The sequence below is a fragment of the Somniosus microcephalus genome, chromosome 19 (genome assembly GCF_052327205.1).
Source record: "Somniosus microcephalus isolate GS21.2 chromosome 19, FLI_Smic_1.0, whole genome shotgun sequence".
In the NCBI taxonomy this organism is placed as follows: Eukaryota; Metazoa; Chordata; class Chondrichthyes; order Squaliformes; family Somniosidae; genus Somniosus; species Somniosus microcephalus.
In genome coordinates, this window is record NC_141005.1 from 38,730,768 (window position 1) to 38,753,419 (window position 22,652).

Sequence of the window (22,652 nt, forward strand, 5' to 3'; positions counted from 1 at the left end):
GCCATGGGATCTTTTATATCCATCTGAGAGGGCAGACAGGGCCTCGGTTTAACGTATGATCCAATAGACGGCACCTCCAACTGTGCAGCACTCCCTCAGTACTGCACTGGAACGTCAGCCTAAATTTTGTGCTCAAGCCCCTGGAGTAGGACTTGAAGGCACAACCTTCTGACTCAGGCGAGAGTGTTACCACTGAATCATGGTAACACTAAGACCTATCCCAACCTTGAGCTCTATATATAAAGTCTGCTTGCAGCATTTCAGTTACATAACTAGAACTCGTTCTTCTATAATGTTCTGTGTTTCAAAGTCAAAAGAAATATCCAGGGTAGAAGTTGACACATCTAAAGAACACAAGCCTCTTAGACATCAGTCAGTGTTGTTGTAGAAGTAACAGATAACCCTAGTGGAATTCTTTGAAGCAGTAATTAAGCTAGTTAATGTGGGTAATCCAATAAATGGGGCATACTTGGATTTTCAAAGGCATTCTACAATGTTCCTTATGTGAGAATGGTAGGGAAGCTGAAGGTTCGTGGAATAAATAACATTGTCTAGATGGACTGAGAATTTGCTTAGCAACAAAAGAGAGACATGGGGGTGATTTTGTGACTGGGGGCGTGTTGGAGGCAGGACTGCTGCTTGTCGGGTCGATGTCCCGCCTCCATCGATTTGTGACCAGCCCACGCTATTTTCTCTTGATTGACCTTGTTAAGCCTGCCCAGCAGGCTTAGCAGGCCAATTAAGGGAAAGCCGGTTGCAGAGCATGTCAACGTATGACGTTTCATGTCAAAAATTTTTGACAGATGAATTGTCATCGTTTGACAGCTCTGTGAAGCTGTCAAACAGTGACATTCTCCGCAGTTTGATGAGGTCTTGAATACAAGACCCCATCAAACTTCTTTCTTTAACAGAATTGAGATGGTTGTTGCATCTGTGAATGCAACGGCCACCTGTCAATCCCAACGCAGAGGTCCGAGACTCTCCGCATACAAACTGACTGAAGCCTGCAGAAAGAAACAAAGGAAAGAACATAAGAACATAAGAAATAGGAGCAGGAGTAGGCCAATCGGCCCCTCGAGCCTGCTCCACCATTCAATAAGATCATGGCTGATCTGATCCTAACCTCAAATCTTCTATCACTCTGCATCCACCCGAACCCATGTGATCTCCCGGGAGAGGCGAAAAACCAGATAAAGACCCAATGGCCAATTTGGGAGAAAAAAATCTGGGAAATTCCTCTCCGACCCATCTAGGCTTTTAAAAACACTTTGCACTTACCTCAGATACTCACCTCTACACTCTTGCACCCATCACTTACCTTCACACCACACTTTTGCACCCCCCGACCCCCGCTGAGCTGGCGTGTTTTGGAGCCTTCGAGAAGCCCGCACGTGAGGGCAAAAGGGGGATAATCCTATTTTCTACCTGTTAACAGGCAGTTAATAGGCTTTAATCCCTTCCTGCCTCCAAGGAGATGGGACCCGGCGCGGGACGGCACCCGCCCCCAAATTCTGCCATTTTCCCAGCAGTCGCGCCTCCCCAGGGCTGGCAAAATCGCCCCCAAAGTGATAAGTAGATGGAAAATGTAAAAGTAACCAGTGATGTTCCAGAAAGATGTGTTCTGAGACCTTTGCTGTTCACACTATTTTTGAATCATATAAAACAGGCTATCTGTAGTAGTAGCATTAAATTTGTTAATGATGGAGAGCTATGTGGATAGGTAATGAGTAGAAATAAAATGCATCATCTTCAAAGGGGGCTTGAATCAATTATCCAGACAGGCTGATAAATGGAAGATAGATTTTAATGTGGATAAATGTATAATGATGCATACAGGAACAGTATATAATAAACATCTTTATAAAATGAAAGGGTCCTATTTTGAAGCTCTACTGGCCAATAAGGAAAAATATTTGGATCCTACCTTGAAAGCATCTGTATAGTGTAAAGCAGTTATCAAGGCGGCAAAATGGGTTGCATCGGGAGGGCAGTGGATTACAAGTCAATGCATATTATAATGACATTGTACAGGCTAATAGAGGCCATTTCTAGCATGCTGTTTTGGTCACCTTATTTCAAAAAGGATATAAATGCATTAGAAAGCATTCAGAGAAAAGTGACCAGGTTAATTCCATTACTGATTAACCAATTTTTGAAGACCGGCTCAAGTGACTTAACTTATTTTCACTGAAGAAAAGACACAATATAGCTCTTGGAAATAATGAATACTATAGATAAGATTGAAAGTAAACAAGCTATTTAACTTGGAATAATGAGCATAGGGCTGGAGAACACAAAATACAGAATTCACAAACCTCAAGCAAGGTTAGAAATTCAGTGAAAACTTTTTCCCCACCTCACAGGATCGTGGGCACATGGAACAGACTCCCAGAGCGGGTAATTGCTTTGGAATGAATTGAACTAAAAGGGAGCAGGAATTACATCTGTTGGGAAGGGGAGTTAGGGATTATAGAAATATTAATAACACTGCTTGATTTTTTTGTAGGTGATGTATAGGAAGTAATGTAGTGTTCCTTGAAGTATGGCTCAATAGGTGTTCATGGTTAGTGGGGGAGCAGGTAAAAGGCAGAGTCCATGATCGAATAAACAAACACGAGCTCTGGATGGAATAGATTTGATCAGTAGAACTGTCTTTTCTCAATCCAGACTTTATCGGGGAAAAATTCAGTATCGACCATTTTGGGGCGCTAACATTGTCCGAGTGCTAACTTTAGTGCCCGCCGCCCACGAAATTGAGTTTTAGCGCCCCAAGAGGGAAGTGAAGCGCTAAATCAAGCGCGCCACTTCCTTCTTAGGGCGCTAACCTCGGAGAGCGGGGCGGAGACTTCAGCAGCGCTGCACAATGGGCCGTGCAGCGCTGCCGCGTTTAAAGGCTCCTTCCCTCCCTTAAAGGGAAGGGCCATCACTGCAGGGACCACCAAGGCTGCCGCAATCCCGTGCGATCAGCCCGGCACTCAAGCAGAGTGCCAGGCTGATCGATCGTGGGCAGTAACCTGCGAAAAAACCTGGAACAAGAAAGGTAAGTTTTTTTTATTTTTATTTACCTTTAATCATCGCCCCCCAAAGCGGCCGGCCACCTGATTCATGCCTCCTGCAGCTGTCGGTGTTTTTGAACGGCGCTGCTGCAGGGGGCGGACGTCAATTTTGGGTTCGGGGTGAAGCGCACGGCGATGATGTCACGATCTCCGGGCGAAGGAGATCGGGGCGGAAGCGCCAAGCGCTGCTGCAAAACTCCCAGCGAATATGGCGGGAGTCGATGTCAGCGCTGTGCCTGCTCGCAAAGCCACTTGCGCTAACGGGAGGTGCAAAGGCACCCAATTTCACCCCCTATGTTTTTACTGTATTCCAGGCTGTTATAAATCTAAATTGCCATTGCTCAATTCAGAAAATAAGTGTCTAGTTTAGATAATCCTAGTAAGTACTGTGTAACACATACTCACATATGTAAAACATAACTCACCCAGGCGAAGCATTCCCTGACTATTGGGATTGTCGTCAGACCATTCGCCTTCATATGTAGAGCAATCTGCATTGTACATTCTACCCCAGCCATTTCTCTTGTCAGCATACCAATGGCCCTCATAAATGTCATCATCTGAGTAAAAGTTGGTTCCTAACCCCTGCAGAAAAGGGATCAATATACAATAATAATGATGAAAAAACGTAAAGGTAAAATGATAACCACTCTGCAAAAAGGAATGAATGGCACACTTGCAGCACTCCTGGAAATTCCCAGCTATCACAGCTTTTGCAGTGAGATGTAGTATGCTGTACTTGCAATGAGTTCACTGATGTAACTCTGTAAATAGGTATTGCATGTAGCCGCCCTATTTATATAACTGGCTTTCTATTCCATGGATGTAGTTTTTTTCTGCACTTTGTATGTATGTTTGTTCATTCACAACCAGGCAAGGGCAGAAGGATCAGCAGATTTGGGAAAAACTAGGACAATACATCAGCCACCCAGTGATCATCAGATTGTACCAAACCAATTTAAATTTGAAAGAACTTTTTACCTCCAGGAGGAGGGAAAGATTAGGGTGCTAACGGGGCGCAAAGCACCTAGCCCCTGGGCACGGTCTGCTAATGCCTCCCGTGAAATTCAGCGGGAGGTTAGCGGCGGCGGTAACCAGTAGCGCCCCGCGGCGCAGCGCCTCCGCCGATGACGTCATCGCCGTGCACAGCGCCCCGGCCGCAAACTTTGGTCACGACCCCATACCTACCGCCGGATGATATGTCCGACAGGGTTAGGGTGGTGTTTTTGCAGCCGCGGCAGCGCCAATTAAAAGGCAGGTGCCGGGCAGCCATTTCTTTTTGGGCCGCCTGCCAGCACCTGCCCCCTTTTGCCTCCTCACACGGGGTGCCGGCCGCAATCGGTCAGCCCGGCACTCCTCTTGAGTGCCGGGCTATTTTCTCGGTACCCCGCTCCCCGGTGGTCCAGTAGAGCCGTGGTGCGTGCTGTGCTAGGCCCCTCCCCTTTAATCAGGGAAGGGGAGCCTGTAATACCGCGGCGCTACATGCCGATGTGTGTGGCGCTGTTGCACGTAGCATTGCGATATTGAATGGTAACACCCCAGGAAGGAGGGGGGAGTGCTTCCAGTAGCGCCCCGCCTCCTGCTTGGGGTGCTACCACTCAATTTACGGCGCAGGGGCGCTAACTTTTTCAGGGCTCTAAAAGTAGCAAAGTTACCACCCCAAAGGGGGCGCGACCGAATTTTTCCCCCCCGAGAATTTATTTATACTGAGACCTGCTGTTTAATCCCAGCTCAACATTCAAATTGCCTGCCCATTGCTTCACAGAAATGCCAATTTATTCCATGAATCAAAGGTAGAAAAGGAAAAGGCAACCCATGCACCGACTGATCTTGCCTGCCCATCACAAGCCAACTCTCCCATACAATGGATTTTCCCTACCTTCTTGCTCCACTGATTCTCAACTGGCGACAAAAAATTAAAATCAATATAGAGGGCACAAAAAGTAACAAATCTCTACCCTCTATTTTCATATAAATTTCCCTCATCAATAGAGAAGCACAAAACTATTGTGTAGGAAAGTGACCTGCTGACCAGACACTAAGTGGCTGAAGACAGTAGCCAATTGTTAGAGAGCTGACAGTTCAGGTGTGGAATCTACCTGGAGTCCCCTTTGCCTCCAATTTGGCAGAAGGTCCTTATTCACCATTTTTAAATGGGGCTCCAAAAAAGTTAGGGTCATCTAAGCCATATTTTTACAAGTGTAATTTTAGTTTCAATTCCAAGAGATTAGTGTGCATGATCCAGCTTCCAGTATTTGCACTGCTAAATTCAACACCCTTATCATGGTGGCAGACTCACAGTGCCACAAAATACTTGGTGAAGTTGAAAGAGATCTAGCAGTATTTGTAGTCCGTTAGTTTGGTGTACTTCTGGATCCTGACATCTGTAAATGAGTAAAATAGCAAAATACTGCAGATGCTGGAAATCCGAAACAACAACAGAAAATGCTGGAAAAACTCAGCAGGCCAGGCAACATCCGGGGAGAGAGAAATAGAGTCAACGGTTCAGGTCAAAACGCTTTGTCAGGACTGAAAAAGCACAGGAAATGAAACAGATTAAAAGGCCAGTTTGGGGGCTGGGAAATGGGGATGAGAGAACAAAATAGAAGTGAAGAGACATTAAGAGGTATTCAAAACGAGACGAGATGGTGATAGGACTAGTGGAGAGACAAAAGACGGCTCTAGATTAGGTGTGAAATGCGCTGGCAGAAAGAGACAGCTGCCATGTGGGAGAGTAAAAAAAGGGGGAAGGGCCAAAACAAAGGTGTGGATAAAAAATATGTAAAAATGTAATAGGGGCCGAGGTTATGATCTGAAATTGTTGAACTCGATATGGAGTCCGGAAGGCTGCAAAGTACCTAATCGGAAGATGAGGTGCTGTTCCTCGAGCTTACGCTGGGTTTCCGTGGAACAATGCAAGAGCCCGAGTACGGTGAGGTCCGAGTGGGAATGGGGCGGTGAATTAAAATGACAGGCGACTGGAAGCTCGGGGTCACCCCTACGGACTGAACGGAGGTGTTCTGCAAAGCGGTCACCCAATCTCTTGGAATTGAAACTAAAATATCTGTAAATGAGTAGTGGATTGACCCATTTGTGTTGTATTTCTGTTATGGTGGTGACCATGTACGTATCTTGAGTATTTCAATTTGGACCTGAATGGCTTTCTAGAGCCTTTGTCCGTGGTATAGGCAGGTACCTGAAAAGATTTGAACATGAATGTACCACCTCTTCTCTTCTGGGATACAAAGAAGTACATCAGATCCTGGTACCAAGAACATGGGATGGCAAATACCACAATGTCAATTGTAGGCAGCTGTCTTGTGAAGAAGCTTACAAGGCCTTATGGCAGTTACTGTAATGAAGTGCTAATTTTTAAATATTTTATACTTTTTGGAAAATGTCTTCCCCACCACCACCACCACACGCAGTGTGTTGGTGCATGGGCAAAGCTTCCATCATATACCGCGCGTGTGTTATTTGTTGTTTTTGAACTGATCTGTGGATAAATAAAATATAGACAATAATCGAAGTTTAAAGAAAAATACAAGGTGGATTTGTTTGCAGTTGTATCTGATTTATTGGCCTGGAATTTCCTAGAACAGCGACGTACGCCATTAATTAGGCCGTTTCGTGCCCCAATCTTACCGTTGCAAACTTATTCCAAAATGCTCTGGAAATATAATTTGAATATACAACAAGCACAATGGCGAATGAGGGACCTCCAAAGCAGCACAGCCAATGGTTTACCCCATCTACATCAATTAACTAATTAAGCAGATCAATATTGGCATGACCAGAATCATAGCATTCTGAATTTTAAATCCTTTCAATATGTTGAACTTGAACACTTGCAAAACATTGGTTGAGTTATGGACACACTCAGCTGCTGTATTCAGTTTTCAGGAAGATTCCAAGTTACAGATTTTTTAAATCAGTTATTTAGAAGATGATATTAGTAATTTAAGATACCTACAAAGTCTCAGATTAAACAAACCGGGGACAGAATTTGGTGTGAGCACCTGTTCTAATGATTCATTTGAGACCAAATTAAAAAGTCCACTCCAAAATGTACCAAATAAAATGTCAAAAATTCCAATTTTCTGAGCGAGCATGCCCCCATCCCCCAAAAACAAATCTTGTATGTACAGTATGCAAGGTTTTCCAAAGGTATAAAATAGTATGAAGTATAAAATAGCTCTTCATTACAGTAACTGCCGCAAAGCCTTACAATCTTCACAGTTGAAAGAAATTTTCATGCTGCAAGAAAGTTAGCACACCATGAAGAAAAGGAGAAATCTGATAAAAAATGCGGAAGATGTACTAGATCTGCTTAGAAGTAGTCAGTTATCTTGGATAGATAAACTTTAAAAACAAAAAATGTTATGCAGAATGATGATGATATACCATGGAGTGGTAGAGACTGTCTTACTTCTACGATACAGAACAAGTAACTAATACCCAAATCATGAAATCATTCGGTACTCACATGTCTTTTGTCATTTTTCCATTCTCCTGAATATACTTTTTTATATTCTCCACTGATTGGATCTGGTACACTGTAAGTCCCAAAACCATTTCTTTTTCCATACTCCCAGTCACCATCGTATATGGCTCCAGTAGTTTTCCAGCTCTGTGTTCCCTTTCCTGTTTAGATTGAAATATCAAATATCAAAGCAATGGGAAATGTTTTAATACTTTAGAATTATGTTTTCTTTTTTGTAATGCTCAAACTGGAGGTTTTTAATACTCAGCTGCTGTAAAATAGATCATGATTACAATAACACTATTACCAGAACTGTTAACTGCACTTAGTTGTCATTTTTACTTTTAATGAGGAATTATCACAACACATCCCAATGTTTAAGTTGTGAGGTTTTTCAATCTTTTCACAGTAATTCACATATGGATTTCAATTCCTGGATTCAATGCTGTATCGCCAAATTTATACTTGTACTTTGTACTCTGTGGGGCGAAAAGTGCACATTTCACTAATTGTACATTTATTGGCATATAAACTTTATCATTCAGATATATGCAAAAAAGCCAATATTTCAATATGAAATTAATCACATATATGGAGTATATTATGTAAAAGCTGCTTTTTTTGTGAGCCTCTTTACACTCTTCGGTGATACAGTTTCCCAATTGGGGTAAATGTAAAAAGATCGCATGAGCATCCAAAACATGCAAGTTCCTAGATGGTGATTTACAGCTCTAGAGCGATATCAAAAGACCTACACATTGCATCAGAAAACAGACACAAAGTCATTCGTCAAGAAATGGAATTGGGCCTCATGTAACTCAAAGCTTAAGCCAATACTGTACCAACAAGATTTTAAACCGTTCATGTTGGGTGTGACAGCAATGTAGAGAAGAGGTGAGAACGCTGCCTCACAGAAATTCCTTTTCAGAGCTATTATTTTTTTTATTTTTTTTTAAAAAGGAGGTTCCACAGATCATTAAATCTCCATATCCACCTTAGTTCCACTGTGGGAACATCAAGTGGCCCACTAATTCTTCAGTCTCAGCTATAAAATTAAAATGGTAATAGTAAATATGTTAGAAGTAAAACTGAAAGAACACAGAAGTGGTTAAGGCAACAGAAAAATAGAAACAGAAAAAAAACATTCTTGTGGCGGTACCACTGGTTGTCCCTTACATTGAGATACATAATTCCCTTTAACTTACCTTACTGTATGTGTCTGTTACTATATTCAGGCTTCTCTCCTGTACTCTGCGTCATGACGTCAGAGCTCAGAACCTTCCAACAGTAGAGCTCGGAACCTGCTGGCAGTTGAGCTGGGAAACTCCTAGTTAGTCCTCGTGGCGTCCCCGCTGGGGAAAGACCTACACCACGGTGCTCCTACAGTCAGCCATCTTACCTGCTACCTTACCTGTTGTATTTAACCTGTTCCTGTAAATAAACAATTATTTATGTTCGTCGAAGTTGAACTCGATTATTTAGTGCCGATGCACACGAACCGCTACATTGGTGACCCAACGACGCGAGTACGGGAGCTCATCAATTCCAACACTACAATTGGTGAACCCGTATCCGTGAACAATTTTCACGGTAGCAACGCGCGCCTGAACCTCGTCTTCCCACAAGACGACCGACGCACAACCGACGAACAACCACGGAACAGCAACCGCCTAACACTGATTCCTCCAAAGGCGACCCCGTCTTTGCGAACGTATTCACAAGGTAAGCGCAGCCTGGAGCAGATCCCGTTTGACACGGACAAACCTCAACCGGACCCCGTTCCTTTTTTTTGTGAGCAATTTTCACAAAAGAAGCACGCCATTGAAGCACCAGCCGTTTTGCTGTCACTACCGCAATCCAGGGAGCCACAGTCTCCCTCGTGCTTTATACCGGTAGAAGCCCCGTTCGACGAGAACCTCGATGCGGCGCCGACCACGCACTTGCTCACGGTCCCTGTACTCATCTTTCCTACCGCCACACGGCTCGTCCGCCTCTACATCCACAGCGACAGCAAGTATAAATCTCTCCAAGCGCGGGGTACAGCATGTTCAGGCCCACAAAATCGGAGTGCGCCCTGCGGGGATACCACGAGGACTCACCCCCGCGAAACATGAGGACCCACTCCTCGCGCACGAGGACCCATCCCTTGCGAACCACGAAGACCTATCCCTCGTGAAAAATGACAACTCCTTCTCCGCCGACGATGCACCAGCCCTTCAGCCTGCTGGTTGTGTTACCTACTACATGATTCGGCGTGAACAAAAAGCGTGCTGCCCTCCCGGCTGTGTTCTCCTAAATTTACAACAGTTACAAGTGTTGCCGCCCTCCAGGCAGAGTTGACCCCTCCTGAAAGCAACAACAACCCGGAACGTTGCAGCCCTTTCTCCAGTTTTCCCTTTAACAAACGCAAACCTCTACTGACACTGCACACCGAGGACGGGTCCAACGGGCATCCTGCGGCCTCGATCAGCCACGTGAAAGTTGCTGGCCTCACCGATCACTGATCAACGCAGCTACTCTTCACCCTCCGTTGTGTTATCGTCGTAGCACTATGTCACGCACCGTTCCGTGCGTTCCAGCCTCCCGAAGGTTTCGCTCACCTGTCGGCGAGTTCACCGACCTCGCCTGTCAAGTCCTTCTGGATCGCTCGTTTGGCGTTCCTGCAGAGTTCGTTGGAACAAGGACTTGTTTCAACATCAACGGAGACATCGCCCGCGTCCGCCCAACCTGCCCGTCACTCTGACAAGGCCTGCTGTTTCACACGTCTCCACGGTCCTTCGCCTGACGGATACACTTTATTCGCCACGACGCGCGTATGGATCCCCTCACGAGCAGCATCTTCGGAACTTGCTCGCCAAGCCGAGACTGCACGACCGCCGAGACCACCAGCGTCAGACCATCTCATCTTTGGACTTTCGTTAAAGCGAATTCTGGGGGGGGCCTATGTGGCGGTACCACTGGTTGTCCCTTACATTGAGATAGATAATTTCCTTTAACTTACCTTACTGTATGTCTGTTACTATACTCAGGCTTCTCTCCTGTACTCTGCGTCATGACATCAGAGCTCAGAACCTTCCAACAGTCGAGCTCGGAACCTGCTGGCAGTTGAGCTCGGAACCTGCTGGCAGTTGAGCTGGGAAACTTCTAGTTAGTCCTCGTGGCGTCCCCGCTGGGGAAAGACCTACACCACGCTGCTCCTACAGTCAGCCATCTTACCTGCTACCTTACCTGTTGTATTTAACCTGTTCCTGTAAATAAACAACTTATTTATAGTTCGTCGAAGTCGAACTCGATTATTTAGTGGCAATGCACACGAACCGCTACACTTAGTTGAAATTCTTTAATAACCAGCAAATCTACTGATACATTGCTCATGGATTGTCCTGGATCTGGAGCACAGTTTTGATGCTTAGATGCTAATCTAGCCTATGCCCACACCAAATGGGCAAATCAAGTTAATTATAGCTACATATAAACTGCTGACGTAAATCAGTGGGGTAGTTGCAATTGCTTCTACATTTCAGGTTGAGAGTCAATGATTGGCTTTCTTTTCTTAAAAGTTGTTTTAATCTGTAACAAAGTGTTACGACACACACTAGACGCAAAACTTTTTTTTAAATATGTAAAGAAAAGGATCACCTATCCAATGACAAGCTTTTTTGTGTATTCTGCTCAGGAGTGAGAGATGCAGAAAGAGCCTCCCCAGCAGTACTCAATTCTTTGATGGAATTCAGCTTTATAGAAAGTTGAGTTATTAAGGGGAATATAATCATACCTTCCAAAAGTATTATCTGGAGAGCACATTGTGGAAATAACTTTTGTATTAGCATGTATTATTGTAAAATAAACAGAGTATCTGTCATATTTAAGTAATATCAATTGCAAAAAAAATCTTGATCTGATAAAAAGTATAACAAATGACTTCTCTTCCCTCCCCTGCACTATTACCTGTAGATCCCTCCCCAAGGATTTAACCTCAACCCTCTCATTAACTTTACCTACATGCTGCCAACCGTGGGCATAGGATCAGCTTTCACAAGGACACAGGCGATACCCACCTCAATCTCCACCAATTCTCTTGACCCCTTGACTGCCTCTATGGTACCAGTCGGCTTGTCCAAAACAAGTCCTGGATGAGAGTCACGTTTTGGGATGTTCAACCATTTTACTGAGGAACATCTGGGTATGATTTAAATTGTTATTTTTAATTTAATTAGTTCACAAAGGTTTAAAATCAAATTTGGGGGGGGAGGGAGTGAGTTGTATATTCAACCCAAGCCAGACAGGGAGTCTGTGGAATGCTGCCTTCCAGATTAGACAATTAGAGTCCATCCAGACCACTGCGGTAGAATTTCATCTTCACCACCTGGGTAATAGTCTGGCATGGCAGATCACCTACCCTGATTTTTATTTCATTGAATGAAGACAAAAATCTACCCCACTATGTCAAGATGATCCCATTCACTTCAAAAGCAGCGGGGGGCCTCCCTTCCTAATCCTCTCCAACTCGCCTCCTTAAGACACTCCATAAAACCTACCTCTTTGACCAAGCTTTTGGTCATCTATTGTCTCCTTCTTTGGCTCAGTGTCAATTTTTGTCTGGTTACGTTCCTGTGAAGCACCTTGGGATGTTTTACTATGTGAAAGGAGGAGAGGATTAGGAAGAGAATTCCAGAACTTAAGCCCTAGACAGCTGGCGCTACGGTCAGCAATGGTGGGGTGAAGTCGAGGATGCACAAGAGGTCAGAATTGTAGGAATGCAGAGTTCAGAGAGGGTTGAAGGGCTGTAGGTGATTACAGAGATAGGAAAGGGCATAGCCATGGAGGGATTTGAACACAAGGATGAGAAATTTAAATTCATGGCGTTGATGGACTTGAAGCCAATGTAGGTCAGCGAGCACAGGGCTGATGGGTAAACGGGACGTTGCGAGTTAGGATACTGGCAGCAGAGCTTTGGATGAGCTTAAGTTTATAATGGAAGATGGGAGGCCGGCGACGAGAGCATTGAGGTAACAAAAGCATGCTGGCGATATTATGGAGATGGAAGTAGGCGGTCTTTGTGATGGAGAGGATATGGGTTTGAAAGCTCAGCTCAGTGTCAAATTGGACTTGGGGGCCCTTTTCAACTCTCAGCTGAGCTTTAAGCCCTACTTGGACTGCCTACTTCCACCGCCGTAGCATTGTCTGCCTCCACCCTACCTTAGCTTCAGCCTTGCCAAAATCCTTGTGTGCCTTTGTCACCTCCAGACTCATCGACCTGAAACGTTGACTCTGTTTCTCTCTCCACGGATGCTGCCCTGGCCTGCTAAGTTTTTCCAGCGTTTTCTGTTGTTAATCTAATGCTCGCCTTGCTGGCATCCCATCCTCCATAAACTCCAACTTGTACAAATTTTGACCCACACTAAGTTCTGCTTGCTCACTAACTTGGTTATCGCATTCCTGCAGTGGCTCCCCATCCACCAAACCCTTTTCATTCATAATTTTTGTTTATAGATCCCACCATATCCCTGCAATTGCCTCCACCTTTAACTCTCCGTATCTCTGGTTTTCTGTGCAAACTCTTCTCGCTTCGCCCCACCAAGCTGGCAGGGTCTTAAACTCCTTCAGTCAATTCAATTCAATTCAATTCAAATGCTTTATTGGCATAAAAGTTTACAGGGAACCATATTGCCAAAGCTTACATAACAAAAAGTACAGTTTTCCAACATTCTGTAGGTGTCAAACAATTTTGACCTTCGTTGGGTACATACAATATTACTTTAAACAATATTAATTGAAACAGTCATTGTACATCGTTGGGTACATTCAGTATTAATTTTAAACAGTCCTCAGGTTGTGACATGTTGTTACATATTTGGCACCAAGGTATGGTCTGTCTCCTTCTCCCAGGACTAATCTTAATTTTGACAGGTCATCCAATTCCTTGAAATCTGGGGTTGTTTGGCTGAGCTTGTCAAATAATATGTTTCTTGTTGTGTTGAATTTTTCACATTTTAGGAGGAAATGCATCTCTGTCTCAACCTCGCCAGCCAGACATTGATCACATATTCCATTCTCTCTAGGCTGCCAGGATTTCTTGTATCTTCCTTTTTCAATTGCCAGTTGGTGGTCACTTAGTCTGTACCTGGTGAGGGTCTGTCTCTGTTTTGTGTCTCTGATGGCCGAGAGATAGTCTGCCAGTTTATATTCTCTTTTTAGGGCCCGGTAACATTCTAATCTGCTTTGGCTTTTGGTTATTTTGTTCCAATGTTCCAGGTAGGTTTCTTTGCATTGTTTAATGATTTGATTCACTCGGATTGGTGTTTGGACGGCAGTGTTGGTCTGGGACTGGTCAGGGTCCGGCTGAGTAGGAGTACTTAGTTTCAGTAGCAGCTGCCTCAGGGGACTCTTTTCTGGGTTTAGCTCTTGGATCTGGAAGGCTTTAAAATGAAGGGTGTCTGGGGAGCTAGATTTGAGGTGATTTAGGAAGTTTAGTGCTCATTTTTGGATGTTTATTATCAGTGGGAATCTGCCTAGTGTGGCTCTGCATGCATTTGTTGGTGTTTTCCTTTGGGTGCGAAGGATGCTTTGGCAAAATTCTGCATGTAGGGCTTCTATTGTGTGTTTTTCCCATTTAGTGTACCTATGGTGATTGAGCGGGCCCCATACTTCACTACCGTACAGCGCAATGGGCAGGATTATGCTGTCAAATATTTTGAGCCAGATTTTGATTGGGATTTGGATGTTGTAGAATTTTCTTTTTATTGCATATAGGGCTCTTCGGGCTTTTTCTTTTAGTGCATTCACTGCTATGTTGAAGCTCCCTGATGCTGTAATGGTTAGACCAAGGTAAGTGTAGCTCAGTGTGTCCTATGATGGTATCACTGAGAGTAAACTGGTATTTGTTTTCCTGACACCTGGCCCTTTTTTGAAAAATCATGATGTTGGTTTTCTTTAGCTTTACTGTTAGGGCCCAATTTTGGCAGTATTTGTCGAGTAGGTCTAGTTGTTGCTGTAATCCCTGTTCTGTGGGAGACAGCAGAACCAGGTCGTCCGCATAGAACAGGGATTTCACTTCTCCATCCAGGAGACAGAGACCCGGTGACTCGCTTTGCTCCAGCATGTCTGCTAATTCATTTATGTATATGTTGAACAGGGTCGGGCTCAAATTGCAGCCCTGCCGGACGCCTCTTCTCTGGGTGAAGAAACCGGTGCGTTTGTCTCCAATTTTGACACCGCATTTATTTTTCAGATACATCGATTTAATAAGGTCATAGACTTTGACCCCTATTCCACACTGAAGAAGTTTATAATAGAGCCCTTCGTGCCAGATAGAGTCAAAGGCTTTCTTGAAGTCAATGAAACAAGCGAATATTTTCCCATTTTTTGTTTGGTGTATATGTTTTTCAATGAGAGTGTGAAGGGTATAGATATGGTCGGTGGTGCGGTGTTTTGGAAGAAAGCCTATTTGATTTTTTCTAAGGATATTATGTTTGTTAAGAAAATCCAGTAATCTACTATTTAGAATACTGCAGAATAACTTCCCTAGACAACTGTTGACACAGATGCCGCGGTAGTTATTTGGGTCTGATTTGTTTCCACTTTTATATATGGGAGGAGTCCTTGGCACCAGATATCGGGAAAACAGCCTGAACGTAATATGATGTTGAATAACTTGAGTACCGCACCCTGCATCTCCATATTGCTGAACTTGAGCATTTCATTTTTGATGTCTGGACCACAGGCTTTCTTTAGGTGGAGGGATTTTGTTTTTGTGGCCAGTTCTTTCCATGTGATTGGGGAGGCTCGAGGGTTTTGGTTGTCTTTAATTGTTGCTTCTAGTGTGTGGAGCTTTTCTGTGACATGATGTTGACTTGGGTTTGTTTCGTTTATTGGGATGTCTTTGTAGAGGTTTTCAAAATGTGTTCTCCAGATGTTGCCATCTTGGATTGGTAATGCTTGCAATTGTGTTGTACTCAGGTTATTCCACATATCCCAGAATTGATTTGGATTAATGGAGTTTTCAATTTCTTCGAGTATTTTGTGGGTATAATTTTGTGTTTATATCTTTTGAGGGTCTCATTGTATCTAATACGTAGGTCTGGATTGTTTGGTTGGCGATGCTTTTGGTTTGATATTTTTCTCAGGTCTTTTCTGGCATTTTTGCATTCGTGGTCAAACCATTTCTCATTTTTATTTTGTCTTTTGTAACGTTTCCTCTTCTGTTTCACAAGGTCGGCTTTTACAGCTGCCTCATGGAAGATCATATTTATATCATCTATGGCCATGTTTACACCATCTCTGGTGATCTCATATAGATTTTCTTTAAATTTTGATATTTTACTTGTGAGATCAGGTGAATTTAGTGCTGTGATGAATTTATCTCCACTGTCTGGGGCCCATCTGTATGTCTGGTTTATTTTATGGAGCTTACTGGGTTCCTTTTTTGTGTCTGTAGTTTGGGGAGAAAGTTTAAGGTACACATTTATTTGGTTATGGTCTGAGAGGGGGGATTGCTGCCTGACAGTGAATGCGTTGATATCGTAGGGGTCCAGGTCAGTGGTTGTATAATCCACCACACTAGACCCAAGAGTTGAGGAATATGAGAGTCTCCCTAAGGAGTCCCCTCTGAACCTACCGTTAACTATGTACAGTCCTAAGGCTCAGCAGAGTTGCACTACCTCCCTACCGCTTTTATTTATTTCACAATCAAGGTTGTTCCGATTTGCGATGGCTGGTGTGACATATAAAGGGGTCTGGCCAAACACATGGTTGTTGCCCTGTGGGTCTATAAAGTCAGGTTCACATCCGGTCCTTGCATTTAGGTCCCCACATAGTAGCACCTTTCCTTGGGCCTGGAAATGGCTGATTTCCATGTGGAGAGTATCAAATAACTCCTCTTCAAAATATGGCGATTCTATTGGAGGTATGTAGATCGCACAAAAGTAAACATCTTTTGCTATTCCTATATTTTTATCTAATTTTAGCCATACATGTGATTTTCCCTGTTTTATCGGTGAGATGTGTTTGTCCAGTTCTCCTTTATACCACACCAAGATTCCCCCAGAGGTTCTGCCCTTGCGTGTCTTAGTGTTCTTTACTGAGGGCACAATGATTTCATGGTACATTGGAGGACAGTGGGTGGGCACGTCCTTTTGGCACCATGTTTCTGTTAACACAATTATATCAATGTCTTTTATAGCTTTTAGGAATTCAGCGTCTGTACTCTTCATCCCAAAAGTTGAGGAGCGGAGACCCTGGATATTCCAGCAGCTTATGTGGAAAGAACGCATTTATATAGTTCAAAAAACGAAATAAAATGGACCTATTTTGTGGGATGAGTGTGAAAACACTAGTTTCTATAATGCTAAATTATGATTTAGTATAAATTTCATGAGGCATGCACATACTGCTATCTAATAATAGTAATGATAAAATAATAATGATAATGATAAAATAACAATATTAATAATTTAGTGCATTCCTCTCCAGCTTTCTATCAGGGTGCTCATCATCGTCATGATCTTTCTCAGTTCTTGGTCTACAGTCTGTGGTCTAGAGGGGGGTCTGGGGTCAGGTACAAAAGCACGGTTCTGTTGTTGGTTTTGTATAGGGGGGGGGGGTGGGGGACATTGGTGGTCCTGTTTGGGTTAAGCCTCCCAATGGTAGAGGGGGTGGGAGGGCTGCGTCTTTTGGCAGTGTTTGAGGTTTTTTGCGAAGACCCACATCCGCTGTTTGAGTAGATGTATTTCGTCATAGAGGTCCCTTGTGTTGATGTTTGGGTGATGGGCCAGGTAGACGTTGGGGAGGGCAGTACCTCTCGTGTCGATCTCCCCGTTGGTGTTGTGGATTATATAGGCTGGGGTGTCCTTTCTGGGCAGTAGTGTGGAGATCACGATCCGCGCCTCGGGGAATTCCCTGCTGGCCTTTTCCGCCATCCTGCTCACCGCCCTAGCAGTGTTTTCCCGTAGGGTGCGTAGGTCGTTTGTGCCTGTGTGGATCACAAGCCATTTGGGGCTTCCAAGGGATTCTTTGTTCAGGATCTTCATTGCATGGCCTGTGTTGCTGCACCATTTTTTCAGGACTTGATGACCTGGGAACATCCTCTGGGGGTCCAAAAACTTTCCGTTGGAGTCGGTCAGCAGGACCGCCTGAGGGGCTGGCTTTTCAGACTGGGTAGCAGTAGTCTGGGCAGGACTCGTCTGAGGGCTGGGTTTCTGGGATAGGCTGTGTGGCAGGAGCAGGGTTTGGGGCCTTTGGTGTGTTGTCGCAAGGTGTGGGTGTGACATCCTCGTGTGGGGGGGGGGGGGCATCCGACGGGTTATGTGTCCCTGTGTGTGTTGTTTTTGTGTCATCAAGTTTTTGGACCGTAAGAGGTTTGTGTTGCCTGCTGAGTTCAAATTTCTGCCTTTCTACGGCCTCCGTCGTTTTGTTTAGATGAGTACGGAGTTCTTTGATCTCATTTCTTTGCTCCTCTACGATCTTTCTCAACTCGTGGATGGTGGACTCGTTTTCCGTTTTCAGCTGTTTGAGTTCCTCCTTCAAATTCTTGGCCTGTGTTTCTCTATTCGTTGAAATCGAGTTCTAGTTTGGACAGATTCTCCTTCAGCAGTTTGTTTGCGTTGAGAGGTGTGGGGGGGGGGGGGGGGTGGAGATGGTCAGGGAGGTGTTTGCCTCTGCTGGTCTCTCTTCTTCCTCCGCTTGGCTCTCATCATCCTCTGTTCGACTCTCTTTTGCCTCCTGTCCATTGGTCCTCTGTGTCTGCCTTAGTTTTCAACTGGGGGAATTCCTTTTCAAAAGGAGTCCAGATTTTCTACATTCCCCTGTATCATGATCTTTCCTTTTTTGTTGTAGTAGCTTATGGTTAGCAGGGGGTCATCTTTATCTAGATTTCCATCTTTACATATTTTCAGTCTGCCTCCCTGGCCAATACCTTCACTGGAGACGTGTGCGTAGTATTTTTGTAAAGTCTCCTTCCATGAGGGAACGGAGTCGGTGTAGAATATGAGGTTGTTCTTCATCTTTTTCCCTTTGTGTGTGGTATAGTCAACGCAGAGGACCTCTGGGTTATTTTTTAGTGTTATGTCCTTGTATTTATCCTTTGCCTTATTACGTGTGCATTGCTCAGGATATTTCATTTCCCTGCTCGGTGTCATTGTAGTCGTTTGTTTTTGTCGTAGATAGATAACTTTTTCTCTTTTTTGTGTCGTGTTCCACCTTATCCCACTTTTAGGTCCAAAATTGAGTTTTTTTCAGGGGTACATCTTTGATATAGCTGCTCTTAAAAGTTTCTCTCTCTCTCTCACACAGGCTCCTGGTTCGGGTTGTTTACCGTTTCTCTCGGGTTTCTATTCCTTTTTCTCGCGGGTTTGTTGTTCTTTTTTTTTCCCCTCGAACTAAACTTAAATAAAATTAAACTTAGGTAGAATTAGGTAAAACTTTTTTCCCCCGGACCCGGGGTTTTCCTCTTCCGACTCTCTCACTCGCTCTCCGGGCCTCGGACTCGCTCTCTCTCCGTGCCCCAGACTCTCCGTGCCTCGGACTCGTTCACTCTCCGCGCCCCGGGCGGATCTCCTCGCGTCGGTCTCAGGCCCCCGGGTTTTTTGACTCACCAGGCTGTTTTCTGCCCTGGTCCCAGCCTCTCGGCTCGGCTGTGCAGTCCCGGCCCGGTGTTTGTCCGAGTTTCTCCGGCCCCGGAGTTTCTCGGGTTTCAGGCCCCGGGCTTGCTCGCTCTCCGGGCCCGACAGTCCCGGCCCAGTACCCCTACCTCTCCACTCGCCTCTTTGACTGGCTCGGGCCGCTCCTCCCGGTCTGGGTCTGCTCCGGTTGCTGCTCGCTCTTCTCTTCGGTGCCTCGCTCGGCCCGGCTCCTCGGGCCTTTCTCCGGCTTCAGGCTCCGTGCTCCGGTTGCTGCTCGGGCTCTGCTGTGGTGCTTCAGGCTCTCCGCCTTTCAAATTCTTCCCAAAAGTTAGTCTCTTCATTTTTGCTCTCGGTTACCTCTCCTAAACTCTTCCTCCTGGCTTTGTCTGTTTTCATTACGCTTATTTACGAAACGCTGCTGCGCGATTTTTATATTAAGGGCACTACAGTAGATAAAATACAAGCAGGTCCCGTTTAAAGTCTATCACCGCGAATGCTTTTCACATTATTTTTTAAATGATATTTTGCAATATAATGCACTGTATATGGTGGGGGGGGGGACACAGTATTGCACTTACCATGTTTCTTATTATCCCGCCACTCTCCCGTATATTCATCCCCGCTCACTGAGTAGACGGTGCTTTTTAATCCGTTTTTCTGCGCATCTCGATCCCAGTCTTTCCAACGATTTTCTTTTGGCTTCCGAGGTCTCAAAAATGGCATTTTACACCGGTGGGCTTGGAAAGAGATGCTTATGACAAGAATGCAGGTTACACGCACTCCCGAGAGAGCAAACAGTAAACGAGTGGGATGTCGAGGCAACCAGTTCGGCTAATTAAAAATAACAACAGAAAATGCTGGAAAAACTCACAGGTCAGGCAACATCCGTGGAGAGAAATTTGAGTCGACGTTTCGGGTTGGACCCTTCTTCCTAATTATTTCTCTTCCAATGCGCTTCACAGGCAAGTTTATTCAAGTTTATTTCACAAGCGAAAACTTCGGGAGCAGGTATCAGAAAATTGTCAGCAATGCATTTCAGCTCCAAGTGAAGTTTAGCTAGCAATGCAGTAGGATGTTTACCAACAATCCCCGCAGTCACTGACGCTCTTGCGGTACTATAGTGTACGGCGCGTTACCATAGCAACTGAAGTGGGCCGTGTGGGCGGGGCCTTATAAGTCCTGATGCGCCTTTTTTGTTAATTTGAAACTAAAATCCGGGTAAAAGAAGAAAAAAAAGGAAATATTGTAAGACCAAACTTCTTTTGTAAAAAGAATAACGATTAACAAAAAAAAAGGAAATTGTTTGATGGGTGACGTCAGCTCCTCGTCAGCCCGCCCCGCCCTCAGGAGCTGACCTGAAAGCGGTCCCCAGCCTACAGGTAGATCTCTCTTTCAATTAATGTGCATTACTGGACATTCACTTTTAGGCGCGGAAGCGTCCCAAATCTAATCTCTTTAAAATAAAAAGTTCCAAAATGATACATTTAAAGCTGTGGGGAGTTGAACAATTTTCACTACAAGAGATCACTCAAAGTTTATGATCTGAGCACCAAGTAGCTGAACGTTTTTTTTGTGGACTGTGTTACGGTTTACACTACCGTTTCCCATTAATCTCATTGAAATTTACTTCTTGACTTCGGTGGCTCTGAGTATATCAGGAGGAGATAGTTTAGAGGGCAAGTGGGTAAATGTAGCTAAATAAAACGATCCCAAGATAAACTGGAATAGAGGTAATGAATGTGGTTAAAATGGGGAACACTTTTTTTTGAATGTAACCAGGACTGCTTCCTGGTTTCTAGTCCAACACAAAAAGAAGCATTGCTTTATTTATTGTTGGGAAATAAAGTTGAGAAATTAACTGAAATTAGATTAGGAGAACAATTGGAAAATAGCGACTACAACATAGTTGGGTTCACCCCAAGAATAGAAAAGGATAATAATAATGAAGATTCAAAGATAAGGGTGCTGGACTAGAAAAAGGCAAAGTTCAGTGAGGTAAGAAGGGATCTGGCCCAAATTAACTAGGTAGAAAAGTTAGCAAACAGGTTGACAGATCGGTGGGAAATCTTTGAATGAGATTAATAGAGTACAAAATAAATATATTCCTGCCAGTCAGCCGTGGCTCAGTGGGTAGCACACTTGCCTCTGAGTCAGAAAGTTGTGGGTTCTAGTCCCACTCCAGGGATTTGAGCACATAAAGCTAAGCTGACACTCCAGTGCAGTGCTGAGGGAGTGCTGCACTGTCAGGTGCTGTCTTTCAGATGAGATGTTAAACTGAGGCCCCATCTGCTCTCTCAGGTGGATGTAAAAGATCCCATGGCACTATTTCAAAGAAGAGCAGGAGAGTTATCCCCTGGCCAATAGTTATCCCTCAACCAACATAACAAAAACAGATTATCTGGTCATTATCACATTGCTGTTTGTGGGAGCTTGCTGTGTGCAAATTGGCTGCCGCGTTTCCTACATTACAACAGTGACTCCACTTCAGAAGTATTTCATTGGCTGTAAAGTGCTTTGAGATGTCCAGTGGTCGTGAAAGGTGCTATATAAATGCAAGTCTTTTTTATAAAGGAAAAATGGATGCATCAAGGATAAATAGATTAAAACTAAACAAACTTAAATGGGAATCACATGATAAAATTAGGGTCAACAATATTAAAGATAATCACAAGCAATTATGATAGTATGGTGGGAAGGTGAAAAGAGAAATTAGAAGGCCTTAAATGGAATATAGAATCATAGAATGATACAGCACAGAAGGAGGCCATAAGGTCCATCATGTGCCTGTGCCAGCTCTTTGAAAGAGCGATACAATTAGTCCCACTCCTCTGCTCTTTCCCCATAGCACTGTAAATGTTTCCCCTTCAAGTATTTATCCAATTCACTTTTGAAAGTTATTATTGAGTCTGCTTCCACCACCCTTTCAGGCAGTGCATTCCAGGTCATAAAAACACACTGTGTAAAAACATTTTTCCTCATGTCACCTCTGGTTCTTTAGCCAATTACCTTAAATCTGTATCCACCGGTTACCGACCCTTCTGCCACTGGAAACAGGTTCTCCTTAGCTCCTCTATCAAAACCCTTCATGACTTTGAACACCTCTATCAAATCTCCCCTTAGCTTTCTCTTCTCGAAGGAGAACAACCCCAGTTTCTCTACTCTCTCCACATAACTGAAGTCCTTCATCCCTGGTACCATTCGAGTAAATCTCCTCTGCACCATCTGTAAGGCCTTGACATCCTAAAATGGTGCCCAGAATTGGCCACAATACTTCAGCTGGGGCCGAACCAGTAGTTCATACAGGTTTAGCATAAGTTCCTTGCTTTTGTACTCTATGGGCTGGATTTTGATACTGGGGTGGGCTGGGGTCGTGTAATTCGCATTTCGTGTTAGCCACCCGATTCTAAATCGATGTGGGAGAATGATGCGATTTTAACTTAATTGGCCAATTGAGTTCCAACGTGTGGGAACCCATGGCCAATGAGTTTTTCCAGT

The 22,652-nt window shown here is 44.3% G+C and overlaps 1 protein-coding gene across 5 annotated transcripts in view; it reads right to left on the bottom strand.

Moving 5' to 3' along the window:
• The window catches only part of morn3 (MORN repeat containing 3), a 64,764-nt gene extending 44,471 nt beyond the window's left edge, over positions 1-20,293 (bottom strand). For 3 of the 5 annotated variants that reach the window (XR_015072319.1, XM_085961627.1, XM_085961628.1), the window contains exons 1-3: positions 19,736-20,292; positions 7,543-7,700; positions 3,482-3,641 (exon numbers count right to left, since the gene is read on the bottom strand). Coding sequence is in view for 4 of the 5 variants with exons in the window: in XM_085961627.1 (XP_085817753.1) it covers positions 3,482-3,641; positions 7,543-7,700; positions 19,736-19,880 (463 nt within the window). In the remaining variant the exon portion in view is untranslated. Of the gene's footprint in view, positions 1-3,481; positions 3,642-7,542; positions 7,701-19,735 lie in introns of all 5 variants that reach the window. The other 2 variants (XM_085961626.1, XM_085961625.1) reach the window with 1 other exon arrangement.
• Positions 20,294-22,652: the final 2,359 nt, after the last annotated feature.